This window comes from Lissotriton helveticus, chromosome 9 (genome assembly GCF_964261635.1).
Source record: "Lissotriton helveticus chromosome 9, aLisHel1.1, whole genome shotgun sequence".
Taxonomy (NCBI): domain Eukaryota; kingdom Metazoa; phylum Chordata; class Amphibia; order Caudata; family Salamandridae; genus Lissotriton; species Lissotriton helveticus.
Genome location: NC_136070.1, coordinates 128,199,543 through 128,212,631, shown reverse-complemented (window position 1 = coordinate 128,212,631; position 13,089 = coordinate 128,199,543). Strand labels below are relative to the sequence as shown.

General features: G+C 42.8%; 1 protein-coding gene across 1 annotated transcript in view; it reads right to left on the bottom strand.

The window, feature by feature from the left end:
- Positions 1-2,474: 2,474 nt before the first annotated feature.
- Positions 2,475-13,089, bottom strand: part of CHP1 (calcineurin like EF-hand protein 1) — a 149,887-nt gene continuing 139,272 nt past the window's right edge. The window contains exons 6-7 of the mRNA XM_078659616.1: positions 11,352-11,474; positions 2,475-4,564 (exon numbers count right to left, since the gene is read on the bottom strand). Of these exons, the coding sequence (XP_078515742.1) occupies positions 4,511-4,564; positions 11,352-11,474 (177 nt within the window). The 3' untranslated portion in view covers positions 2,475-4,510. The remainder of the gene's footprint in view (positions 4,565-11,351; positions 11,475-13,089) is intronic.

Sequence of the window (13,089 nt, the reverse complement as noted above, 5' to 3'; positions counted from 1 at the left end):
TAATTGTATTGTATATTGTAATTTTGCTGTATTGAATTGTAATGTTTTAGATTTGTACATGCACAATAAGTTGATGATCTGTTTATGAAGAAATAATGTTCTACTAGTGAAAAAATGAAACAAACTAGTGACGGAAACAAAAAACGGACTGGTATGTTTTGCTCATAAAGGTCAGCAGAAATAGTATAAAGTGACGCCCAGTATTGGCAGTTGTGTTGTTTTCTTGTTACATTGGGCTTAGCCTTACTGGGTCGTAGCCACGACCGTGTTGTTCTTCATGGTTGGTGAAAGGACATTTCTATGCATCATTGCAAGCCATTTCTCGTGCATTGTTTAATAACATTTCCTGAATTGCTCCTCAACATTTCTTTGCTTATCAAGTGGCAAGCTTTCGAACATGGAACATGTTGCAGTGCCAAAGTCACTAAAAGTGTCATCCAGCCTACTCTCAAGGAGATGTTTCACATCTACACCAATTACACTGAACACTTGGTAGACAAGGGTGCTATCAGACTCTAGTGTTTTTATTATCTCCACTACAGCAGTCATGTTTTCCTGTAAAAATGTAAGAATGCAACAGAGTGTACTATGTTTCACATCCCTATCAATATGCGACTGAGAATCCTCACATTTCTTGCCTTTGGCATCATCACTAAGCAAAGATTCTGTAACCAGTTGCCACATAGATAAAATAGCATTCAAAGCATCTAGGACTGAGAACCACTAGTTAAATGACACAGTTGGGATGAATCTTTCTTTGATGCGACACAAGGCACAACATGAGAAATATTTGCATTTAAGTTCCCATGCATAATGAAACAGTGCACCAGAATTAACTACAAAGTCCATAACATTCTTCATTAACTCTGAAGATTGTAAATATTCTTTCAGCATACCATATAGCAAGAATCTCTTACAGGGAAGCACTTCACCTCAGGTATAGATGTTGACAGGTCATCAACATTTTCATATACATAGCTGAATCACTGCAAAAACAAACAATATCACTCCAATCTTTGTTGAATGTAGTAAGAACTTTTTTCAGCAGAGTGACAATATGGCCCATGTTTTTCAAAAGTCTGGTGCCATGTTTTCACCGCTATCCCAGATGATTGTGACAGCACTCATCACATATACCTGTCACTGTACCTTGCATTGAATGTTTAAAGCCTGGGGTGTTTGGCAATTCACCACTATCAATGCTGACTCGCTAGAAAAGGGGGCTGATGTATCAAAGGGTTTCACCCGTTCTCTGGCCATGGTACATATTGGAAATATTCTTATGAAACCAGCCGTTCTACCTATCAGTGAAAGAATAAAATGTAGCCAAAATATCGAATATGATTTTGATATTGCCTGATGTATATGTATATATAGTCTTTCGAGCAGTAAAGTGAATGATTCTAAAACTGTGTTGTCCAGCAGTACAGTCTCCCAGTGCAGGCACACTCTGTGACCAAGGTGAAAGCTCTAATTCTCTGTCAGAACTCCGATCTTCACAGCCACCTGTTAAGAGAAGGTGTAGTGATACCCAAGTTGATGATGTATTGAGGCTTGTCTCAAGTCCTAGCTAGGAATCTCCTGCATAGATATCGACCAGCTAGGAGCCAATCAAAATGCAGCATTTTGGCAGTAAGTCTGATTTACAATTTATGTTAATGATGCGTTGAAAGCAAACTACTCTGTAGACCGTATAGGCAGCAGAACAGAAAATATTATAAACATAAAGAGCAAGGAGTTAATTGCTTATGAAAGCAATTGGAATGTAAACCAGGAATGAAACACTATAAGAGCAAATGGAACCAATAGTCCATGGCTGAGCTCCAGTCAAAATGTTTGTTGGGGCTACTGGTTCCATTCCCCATCTCACCCTCCTTTCCACAGGGGCCTTTTATACTGTGATGCTGAAAACGAGGTACCTTCAAATTAATTTGCAGAGCAATTTACACTGCACCTATGTACGTATATATTTGTTAAAGAGGTCATGTGAAGGCAGGATTATGAATCCCAGGCTCATTTCTCTACCCCAAACTCCACAGTTCAGTAAGGCTCTTGTATAGGTGTGTCTAGAACGGATTACATTCTTCTATGTTGTCATCCTTTGACCTCTACTCAAGGAGTGACAACTAGATGGCAGTGAAAGCTTTGTTCCAATGATCCGTCTTATGACAAAGTTTTCACTGCCTACTAGTTGCAGAAATCAACATCGCTGGTACTCCATACCCTTACAGCAGCCAACCATCTCATGCAAATATTTACTCAATGGTATACCATGAGAAATACGTAAGATTTTAATGCTATGTGAGTGACGACTTAAAGACTATATGTCCATGCAATAGGGTTACTTTTTCAAATCAAACAAATGTAGTTAAGCTCAATAGGTGGATTAATTAGTATTTTAAATGAGCACTTAGAAATACTTACTACTTAGTCAACACTTCGACTCCAGAATTAATACACTTTCAGGTATGTACTGTGTTTAAATAGAATTTATTTCAGATAGGTACCGTATTTATATAGAATACGTTCAAGAACTGAAGCATTTTGGCATCCAATCTCGGATAAGGAATAAGGCACAGCTTTTAATACAAACAATTCTTGTGCAACAGATCACAACATTTTCTATGTATTTTTATTGTTTGCACACTTTGAAAAAGCAAATAATGCATATTAGCAAATAAACATGGGTATTGGCCTGCGCGTCCTATTTCCTATTTAGCAAAGTGGTCATAAAAATATTTTTTTCCCTAAACAGTAACAATTATTTCCTATTGTGTCTTCCTAATTGTTACTGCATTGTCCCTTTCTGCCACTTAAATCATTAATAAACTCGAATTTTTTTTAGGCAGATCATTTTGTATGTCTGAATAGATCATGCAAACAAGTTCATTGGTAGAAAGCATACATTTAAGAAGCAGCCGTCTCATTTAATGCAATTGATCTGCAATGGTCCTAGATCCTTAAATAGTCGTCACACTTAAAATTACATTTAGCACGTTATTTAGATCTCAAACAGAGGGCACAACACATTTTTGCCTTACTCAAACCAGTTGGCAAACAACAATTAACACACTTATAAAGTAATCTAGTGTTTTGGAAGGGACATTCCCCAGAGTCAATGGCCACAGACTAAACAGAACCTATAGTGTCTGCCATCTGAGAAGCAAAATCAGATCCATGTCAACATTAGGTCATTATTTTGCGACAACTCTGAATAAGACCCGAGGGAATCATTTGAGTCCAGAAAGACCTCATCTGAGGAAAACAATGCAGACATCTTTTGACACTTAGCTGACAATCAGGATAGTAATTGTGCCAGATTAAAGTCTTGGGAAACTCCCTCTCCACTTCAAGTTAACTAGTGAAGTAATTTCAAGACAATCTGTCACTCACTGTGTTCAACCTCTGGTCTACCACTTACTTTAATAAGTTCTTACCCTCACAGAAACAGATGTTTGCTCATTAATTATTGTTTCGTTTATAAATAAAAAGGTGTGATGAATGAAGCGAGAGAAGCCCTTAAAACAATTTTCAGCTAGAAATTTCGGTCTACAAGCCCTAATGAAAATGGTAGTAGTGACAAATTCTCCTACCAGAGGAAGTGGAGACATTGAGGGTTTATGTGGGCTGTAGATGCAGTGTCCACTTTCAGTGATCGTATCCACAGTTAACTACTCAAATGCATTCATAAATAAATATTCCCGGAGTCATTAGGCAATAGTGCATGTTAAGTAGCTCATTTGTGGACCCTCAACTGTAGAAGGAAATTTCCAATGAAGCAATGACCGACTGTTCCAAATGTACAACCGCTTCTCCATTAGTTGCATATTGCCAAGTCAGTCATCCTCACAACAGAACCTTTGTGCAGGGAAACAGGGGTGAGGTGTTTGTCCTAAAAGTGATGCAATCACTGCAAACTACCTCGTGAAACAGAACACTGAAAACTAATCAAAAACAATTATACCCAATGTATCTTTTTTATGAAGCCACAGAAGGATACTTTGATATACTCATCCAATATTGAAACTATCCAATATTGCAACGTTAAAACCATTTTTTTTACATTCAACGGAAATATTTGATAGGCCCAAAACCTGTGACATTTTGTTTTCTTCAGCAAATAAAGCATACATTCTGGACCAAGGAAAATAGTTTTAAGGTGCATTTGTGGTACTTCAGAAATCTGGCATTCATGCAGGAGCGCAGGGCCTCCCGATAGGGCTGTTCCACGGTTTCTTCAATCTCTTTTTATCATATGTGCAGCATCCCAACAAAGAATGGTTCTGTGAAGAAGGTTTAAGTGGAGTTCTACAGACTTCATTCAGAGCACATTTTCTAGCAGCAAGCCTCTGGCTACCTCCTTGCCCTCCATGGTCACCGGTGGAAATGTTCAAATGTAATGGGGTTGAAGTTAAAGGTTTCATGCTCTTGCAACTCAGACAACGGAGGGGAAAGGCGGCAAAATGAGGCTCCATTTCCCATTGATGACACCAACTTGGGTTTCGCTCGATCAATGAAGGAATCTAATACTCATTTTCTGTTCAACATCTACCTTCTCCAAAACCTAAACAAAAAGAAAGGAAAGATTCTTGATGAGTGTGGGAGGTCAGAGCCTTAAACACCAGTTACTTTCATCTTTATTTACATGGCGCATATTTTCCCTTCAGCAGTTCTGTATCAAGGTAACGAGGTGGGAGTGTGGTCCTGAAGGCAACAAAATGAAAAAGGTTACTTACTTTTAAATGCAACTGGACTATACCATAGCGGCAAAAAATATTAACATACCCACTAGCAAATTGTGTTTACTTAGCAGCACTTTCACCTCACTGGAAAATGTCCAAACTTTAGCCAATAAATTGAAAGAAATCTCAAATAGAGGCAGATCTTCATATTTCATTCAAGTCATCTAAAATTACTTCCGATGCTTAGTATCAAAGTAAAAGAAAACATAAGAGAACCATTTCCAGCTTGAAAAGATCAGGCAACATAAATTTAAGAGACACCAGCAATTGGGAGTAAACATATAATTTCGAGAAACTTTAGGATCTTGTACTCCAACTGTGTGTCACAAGCAATACATGCATCATCCATCTTCACATACAAACCACAATTTCCAAACTACTAATTCTGGATGAATGGTGTTTCTTAGACCTGGCATCATTGGCGTGGGGTTCCCCTGTATTTTTGTCTTTGCCACCTGTGTTTTTGCTGTGTGTTGGACTTCGTTTTGATGGTCTAGATACTTTAGGCACTTTGCCACTGCTGTTTAGTGCCAAAGTGCAAGTGCCTCCTTTGTAAATTGTTGTAATGAATTGGTGATTCAATGATTGCCATATTTGATTTACTAGTCAGTTCCTAGTACAGTGCACTGGGGGCGCCCAGGGCCTATAAATCAAATGCTGCTAAGCGGACTGATTTGCATATGGCTGAACTGGGGTAGCGGAGTGGGCTAAAGAATGATGATGGATTAAACCCATATCTGTTGACTGGGGGTGAGTGCTTGCAATGTACAACACTCCGTCCATCATCCTCTTTGGTTTTGCGAAGTGAGTTGCAGCACTGATTGTGCAACCCACATAAGCAGCCTGTAATTGTAACTCAGTACAAAGGGGGTGTAATTGTAACTCAGGCCTGCCATTGCAGAGCCTGTGTGCAGTCTGGTACTGCCATGTCGACTTGGCAAGTGTACCCACTTGTCAGGCCCTAACCTTCCCTTTTGTACATATTAGTCACCCCTAAGGTAGGCCCGAGATACCCCTGTGGGCAGGGTGCAATGTATGTGAAAGGTAGGACATGCCCTGATGTGTGTGGCATGAACCGATAGTGAATTACTGTCAATTTCGTTTTTCACTATTGCAAGGTTACCTGTTCATTTAGGATTGGGAGTTTGCTTATAACATCTTATGAACATAACTACCCGTGGAACAAGGTAGGAAAATAAAGTTTAGTATGCCTCAGAATGTTAAAATGCATCTTTTAGTGAGGGTTCATTTTACATTCTGGGTTTGAAAATGCCACTTTTAGAAAGTAGGTATTTTCTTGTTTAGCCATCCAGTGTGCTTCTGCCAGGATGTGTATTGACTGTTTGGCTTTAGTGTGACAGGGACTGGGGAGGTACAGTGGCTCAGGAGAGTCTGGATGAGTCAAGGCTGGGCTGAATAGACCTGGGCTGCATTTAGAGTAGGGGAAGAGATTTCCCTTAACCTGAATGGGCCTGGTCTGCCTTCCACAATGCGGTCTCCACCTCCTGCCAGGACAGAACTGGTTTTGGCTGGACTCAGACACTCTCTGCCTTCAGAGAACAAAGGATGTTGCTGTATAAAAATAGGGGCCCAGACCCCAGACGTTTACATCACTTCTGGCAAATCAAGAGGAACCTTTGCTAAGGAGAAGAGTTGGAGAAACTGAGGCGTACTGTGCTGTTTGCTGTCTGGTGTTGGACTGCAGTGGCTGCTTTCTTCCAAGGAAAGGGAAAAGGACTTTGCTGTTTGCTGTATCCCCTGCTTCAGGAAGATCTCCAAGGGCTTGAACAAGCGCTTGCCTCCTGTTCTGAAGTCTCAGGGACACAAAGACTTCAACACCAGCTCCCCTGAAGCTCCGGTTATTTCAAGAGCCAGGTCTTGAGGCTCTTCCTGAATGTTTGCAGTGTGGGGCTTCGTCTGATGCGGAGGGTAAAGGTAAGTTCGTTCCAGGTCTTGGCAGAGATGTAGAAGGATCTGCCTCCCGTTCTGGCTCGTGGATACAGGGGATTTCGGCCAAGGCTAGGTCAGCGGAGTGGAGGTTTCTCTTCGGGGTGTAGAAGGAGATTCTTTTGTTGAGGTATTGGGGTCCGGTGTTGTGTAGGACTTTGTACGCGTGTGAGCAGCTTGAAGGTTACTTTTTTTCGACAGGGAGCCAGTGGAGGTCTCGTAGGTGCTGGGTGATGTGGTCTTGTCGTGGGATGAGGAGGGCGAGTCTGGCTGCAGCGTTCTGGACGGTCTGGAGTTTGTGGAGTACAGATTTGCTGACACCGGCGTAGAGGGCATTCCCGTAGTCCAGCCTGCTGGTGATGATTACATGGATGACAGTCTTTCTGGATTCAGGGCGGATCCATTTGAAGGTCTTGAGAAGTACGCAGAGGGTGTGGAAGCATGTGGAGGATACAGCGTTGATCTGTCGGTTCATGGTGAGGGAGGAGTCTAGTATGATACTAAGGTTGTGGGCATGGTCCATGAGGGTAGGAGGGTTGCAGAGGGTGGGGGGGCCACCAGGTGTTGTCCCATGCAGAGGGGGTGGCTCCGTCGATGAGGACTTCAGTTTTCTCGGAGTTGAGCTTCAGGCAGCTGCTGCTCAACCAGGTTGCGACGTCTTTCATTCCTTCCTGGAAGTTGTATCTGGTGATGTTGGGTTCCTTGGTGAGGGAGAGGATGAGCTGGGTGTCATCGGCGTAGGATACAATGTTGAGTCTTTGTTTTCTGACGATGGTTGCGAAAGGGGCCATGTAGATGTTAAAGAACGTGGGTCTGAGAGAGGATCCTTGGGGAACTCCACATCTGCTCTCTGTGGGTTCGGAGAGGAAGGGCAGCTGGCGAGGAAGGAGCTGATCCAGTCTAGGGCAATTATCTGCATGCCGGTGTCGTGGAGTCTGGCGGCTAGTGTGCAGTGGGAGACGGGTTCGAAGTCTGCTGAGAGGTCTAGTAGAACTAGGGATGCAGTGTGGCTTTGGTCAAGGAGTGTGTGGATGTCGTCCGTGGCGCCTGGGGGGCAGGCTTGGTGCTGTGGTTGCTACAGAAGCCTAATTGAGAAGTGTCAAGTATGTGGTCGTTCGATTCTATGAAGTCCGTTAGCTGGATGTTGACGATCTTCTCGGTGACTGACGGCAAGGTTGAGGAGGGAGATGGGACCATAGTTCTTGAGGTCCGTCAGGTCTGCGGAGGGCTTCTTGGGGAGGGGTTTGACTTTCGCGCGTTTGCAGTCGTATGGGAATGTGCCTATTTCGAGGGTGCAGGTGATTGTCCATCGTACTTCTGGTGCGGAGGCCCTGTGGAAGAAGTGCGGCGGGTAGAGTTCCGTGGGTGCTCCGGAGTGTATGCTCTTCATGGTCTTTGCAATGTCTTCTGGGGTGACAGGGGAGGAAGAAGGATCGGAGTTTGTTGCAGAGGTCCTGGGAAGGAGGGGTGTCAAAGGTTTTGCTGGAGGTCTGGTGAATTCTTGTATGATGTTGAAGAGTTCCTTGGAGTTTCTGGAGTTGTAGAGAATTCCCCTCCTGAATGAAGTTCCTCTTCGTAGATCTGATGAGTTGGTGGTGAACTGTAGTGGCAGTCCTGTAGGTGGTTCGTGCATCGGGGGTTTTGCTGTTCCTTCAAACTTTTTCGAGTCGTCGGCACGAGCGCCTTCATTCGCGGAAGTCCGTGGTGAACCAGGTGGCTTTCGTGTTGTGTCGTCTGTTGGGGTTCTGGATGGGAGCGTGCGCTGGGGAAAGAAATTCCCCAAAAGCCTACAACTCATAGTCCTTACCTACTAACAGAGATGAGGACAGCGAGCCATCTACCACCCTAACTACTCAACATGAACTTGTTCCAGAGCTGATTGGTAAAGCCAAGTTTTAAGCCTCTTACGAAAGTTTCCATCCTCAGCTGAAGAGGCAGAGAATTCCAAAACTTTGCTGGTTGAAAACCAAAAGATCAACCGCCCATCCTGGTTTTTCTCATCCAAGGAACCACCGCCATGTTGGTACCCAAAGACCTGAGAATGTGGCATGAATGGTGGCCTTTCACCAGTGATGCCAGATTTCTTGGGCCCATGTCATTGAATTTTCTATGGCAGAAGCCCATAGCTTTTAACAGAATTTGCTCGTTGAGTGGCAGCCAATGCAAGGTGGCCAGGGCAGGGGAAGACAGAAGGACCTCCTCCCCAGCAAAGAAGACCTGATGAAAAACAACTTATATACACTCTGTAAACTTCTTCATGAAGAAGGGGAGACTAAGAGTGTGTTTCCAAGACAAATGTGATGAAGATATAGGGCTGACATACACAGATAAGTGGAGGGAATGATAAACAAATCTGGGAAGGGGATTAGTCTTGTCCAGGTCATTGACACAGATAGCAAGATCATGCCTAGAAGGCAATTCAGTCAGACACACCTTCACATCACAGACAAATGTTGGTGGGGGTGTGGAAACGTATATCCGTAAGTGTTTCTAATTTAGGGATGTGCTAAACTAAGGGTCCGCTGAAAGGGAGTCCTAAAAGCAACTGAGGAAATAATATACATAAGGTTCCAAAAAGGCCTCTCTGCAGTCTCAACAGAGTCGTGAGTCCGACAAATGGAGTCACCTTAACACAAAAAAGTCTGCTGGTTCAAACTGTACGCTGCGATTTATGTTGAGGTAAAACATGGAACTCTCATACAATAAAATGATTGAGTCTTTTTTTTATATATATATATATATTACTGTGTACAGTAAATGGAGCAAATGAAGAAAAGAGTCTCGGATGAGCATTATACATGGTTGGAAACAAAAATGTTCAAACTTTATCCCACCATTGGCATCAAAAGTCACATAATGGAAACAACCAGGCCTGAGTGTAGTTCGGGGAGTTTCGGTATGCAGAACTCCGTGAAGTGACAAAAGAAACTGCAGAGTTCCGCAAGTGGGGGCGTGCAGTACCGTTCATGAGCAGGGTAAAAACTCTGCTGCACTACGCTGAGTTTTCTGCACTCCTCATGCTCTAGGGAGCACAGAGTGCCGAAAACTCAGCGAGCAGAGTTCACCGCCCAGGCCTAGAAATAACCCACAAAATGTAGGCAGGCAGGAAAGCCTAGGAAACTAGAATAACGTAATTCCCATAGAACCTGGAAGACAAAGACGAGGGCTTGTAATAGCTTTGGAGGGTGGTATTAATTTAGGATGACCAGACGTCCCAGATTTTCCAGACACTCTTGTTTTTCAGAGTTCTGTCCTGGTATTTGAATTATTGCATATTTTCACACACACACACTTTTACACACACACACACACACACACACACACTTTTTCACACACACACACACACACACACACACACACACACACACACACACACACACTTTTACACACACACACACACACACACACACTTTTTCACACACACACACACACACACACACACACACTTTTTCACACACACACACACACTTTTTCACACACACACACACACACACTTTTTCACACACACTTTTTCACACACACACACACACACACACACACACACACACACACTACGGCAGTTCCTCCCTCTTTAGGCTCCGCCTCAGGTCGATAGCACAGTCGGTGCAAAAACTACAGGACCCAGAGTGCACCAATTTCACTCGGGATCCTAAGGCGGGGATGGCAAAGGGACCAGCCAGAATACAGGACAGCATGCGACCTTGACCCTCAATTCCACGGTTGCAGATTCAGTCATTTCCTTCCGTCCCCTACCGCATCAACCAACCAAAAAAAAATCTCGCTCTCTCTCTCTCTCCCTCCCTCCCTCTCTCCCTCTCCCTCTCCCTCTCCCCCTCTCCCTCTCCCTCTCCCTTGGTTTTTGCCTTTCAAAATGAGGTCAACCTTTATTAGTTGCAACTACGTTAGAGACCAATTCAAGTCACCACTGGGAAAGAAGGGGTGCACATTCTTCTCTAAAACACGTTCGGGAGGCAACAAAACAGTATGGATGCAACGTTGTATACAAAAGGGAAGTATTCCACAAGATCTTTTAGCAGTAATCCACTTGCTGAATGCACATTGCGGTTTGAAGATCCATTACCGAACAAGGTTTTGGATGGATGTCTTCTGTTACTATAAATGACATAAGACCTGATCCGTTTACATACCAGCATCCTGAATGATTTTCTAAAAAGTGGATTACTACAAAAGACCTCATGGAATACTTCCCTTTTCTTTACAACATTGTGTCCATAGTATACAGTTACCTGACCTGATACAGAATCTTGCCCTGAGGAAGCCTGTAACCAGGTGAAACGCATTGGCTGCGCTTTCTGTATTTGATGAAGAAGACATTGAATAAAGATATACAGAATCAACTGAAAGAAAATACTTTTTTCGAATAATTTCCTGTTGATGTGTTCCATACAGACTGCCACACATGTGCTCTATTTTGCTGCATCTATATTGTGTTTTAATGCACTAAATTAATGACCGTTTGGCAGCTGGTCATCCGAGGTGTGCAACTTTAATATAAAAAATATTGGCACTTTTGGTAGTGCGGTAAAATGGTCCCCTAGTTGCCACTACTTGTTCATTTGTGCAAATTCATCGCATTCACATTTTGCTCCGTGCTGATTTTTAAACCTTTGCAATTCCTGCTCAGACAAGCAATTTCCTGACCTTGACAAACTCTGTGAAGGAGATTGCACTGTCGCCGTCTTGGTCAGCCTCCTGGATGGTGCGGTCAGCGATGCTACCCAACTGTTCATCGGAAATGTTCACACCAACCATCATGCGCAGCACCTGACAGGAAGAAACCGACCTCGGTATAGGTAAAAATGCACTCCAACAGCAAGGCTACATCATGCAAACATTAGTGGAAATAAAGGATGCAACAAGGAAGAAAGGCAAAAAACAAACCTAAAATGTTGAACGTTTTAGGTAGAAAATGTGTTTTAAAATTGCATTGACAATGAAGAAATAATTACGAAAATGACGGAGATGCCTGAACACCCCTAACAGACTATTAACAACCCTTACACACATTATTAATAAACAAAACATATGTTTACAATGGCGTGTCATCAATTTTCTATATTTTTCCCCTCATAGTAGTTTTCCTTCTAATTTTGTTCACATTCAAGATATGCAACGCTAGACAATTTGGAACGGACAGAGGGTATTTAAAGTTGCAGGTAATGTTAGGGGAAATGATTTCCCACTCCACATGGTTGTTTTGTACACAAGTCCGAATCAAACTTTGTCAAAATTTGAAATCCCCATATTGGTTCCACATAGAAAGCAATCTTCTGCGGCTTCCTAATGACTTCATTATTTGCTAGCCTAGTCTGCAAAGATCTTTGTCCAAATTCCAATCCTTGGAAGCATGGCCTTGAGCAAAGAACTGAGAACCCAGTGAGCTAACAGGCCTCTCAGAGGAGATGGCATTGTCCATCATGCATTCACATTGGGCTATGGCATGGAGGTCCACTAGACAAAGACTGCAGAGCCATGTCTGACGTCATGAACTTGGCCATCATCAGGAAGAAACTTAGATGCTGGGGAATTAAAGATGGTTTATTGTATTTTGAAAGAAAATGTCACCAGGTAGGATTTTAACACTTAATCAGTTAATACAGCAGTTTTTGTCTGACCTCCTGGGTACCTTCATAAGTACTACATCTTCCCCACAAAAGAAAACAGACAAATGACTGTCTTATTTGTATGCTCATGTTCAAGTGATCTTTAGTCTAGCACCCAATTCATCTGTGCAGGACAAAAAAAAACTAACCCTACATTTTGAAAAAAATCTTTAAAAAATGGTGTGCTGTAGAAATGCAAAAATATTATTTGTGCATGCTATAATGTCGAATAATGCTGTGCCCATGTTCCAGAGCAGCTTAGGAATCAGGATTTAGGGTGGAGGCTACGAAAGAGGCTACAGGAATGGGAGAGGGTACCCTCATTGCAAATCAAGAAACAAGCATTGGCAATGCCAATAGGTCTTGCTTTAAGAGAATGTCGTATGGTATTGTGAAGCACTGCAAGTAAACAGCATGGGAATTCATATGTACTTGTATGGAAGCAAGGAGCTATAGTATAAAATTGGTTTATGTAAAAAGGTTAATGACTGCTCTTCTGCCATTTGTGCTGCTGCCAGAGAAAGATAAACACCATTAATTAAAGTTCTCCAGGCACTTTTGAATTGCGCGCTGAGACTTGCACACTGCGATTTCGCAAAGGTCTCAAAACCTACCTTTTCCCTGCTTGATTGCACTAAACATACCGTTTATTAAATGGGTCCTGAAAGCGCCGGGATGCCCAAGGGTAACTGCGCGCTATATAAAATTTTAATAATAATAACTTTAAACCCTTCCATGCGGCCGTCGGCCATTGGCTGACCGCAACGCTACCTCGC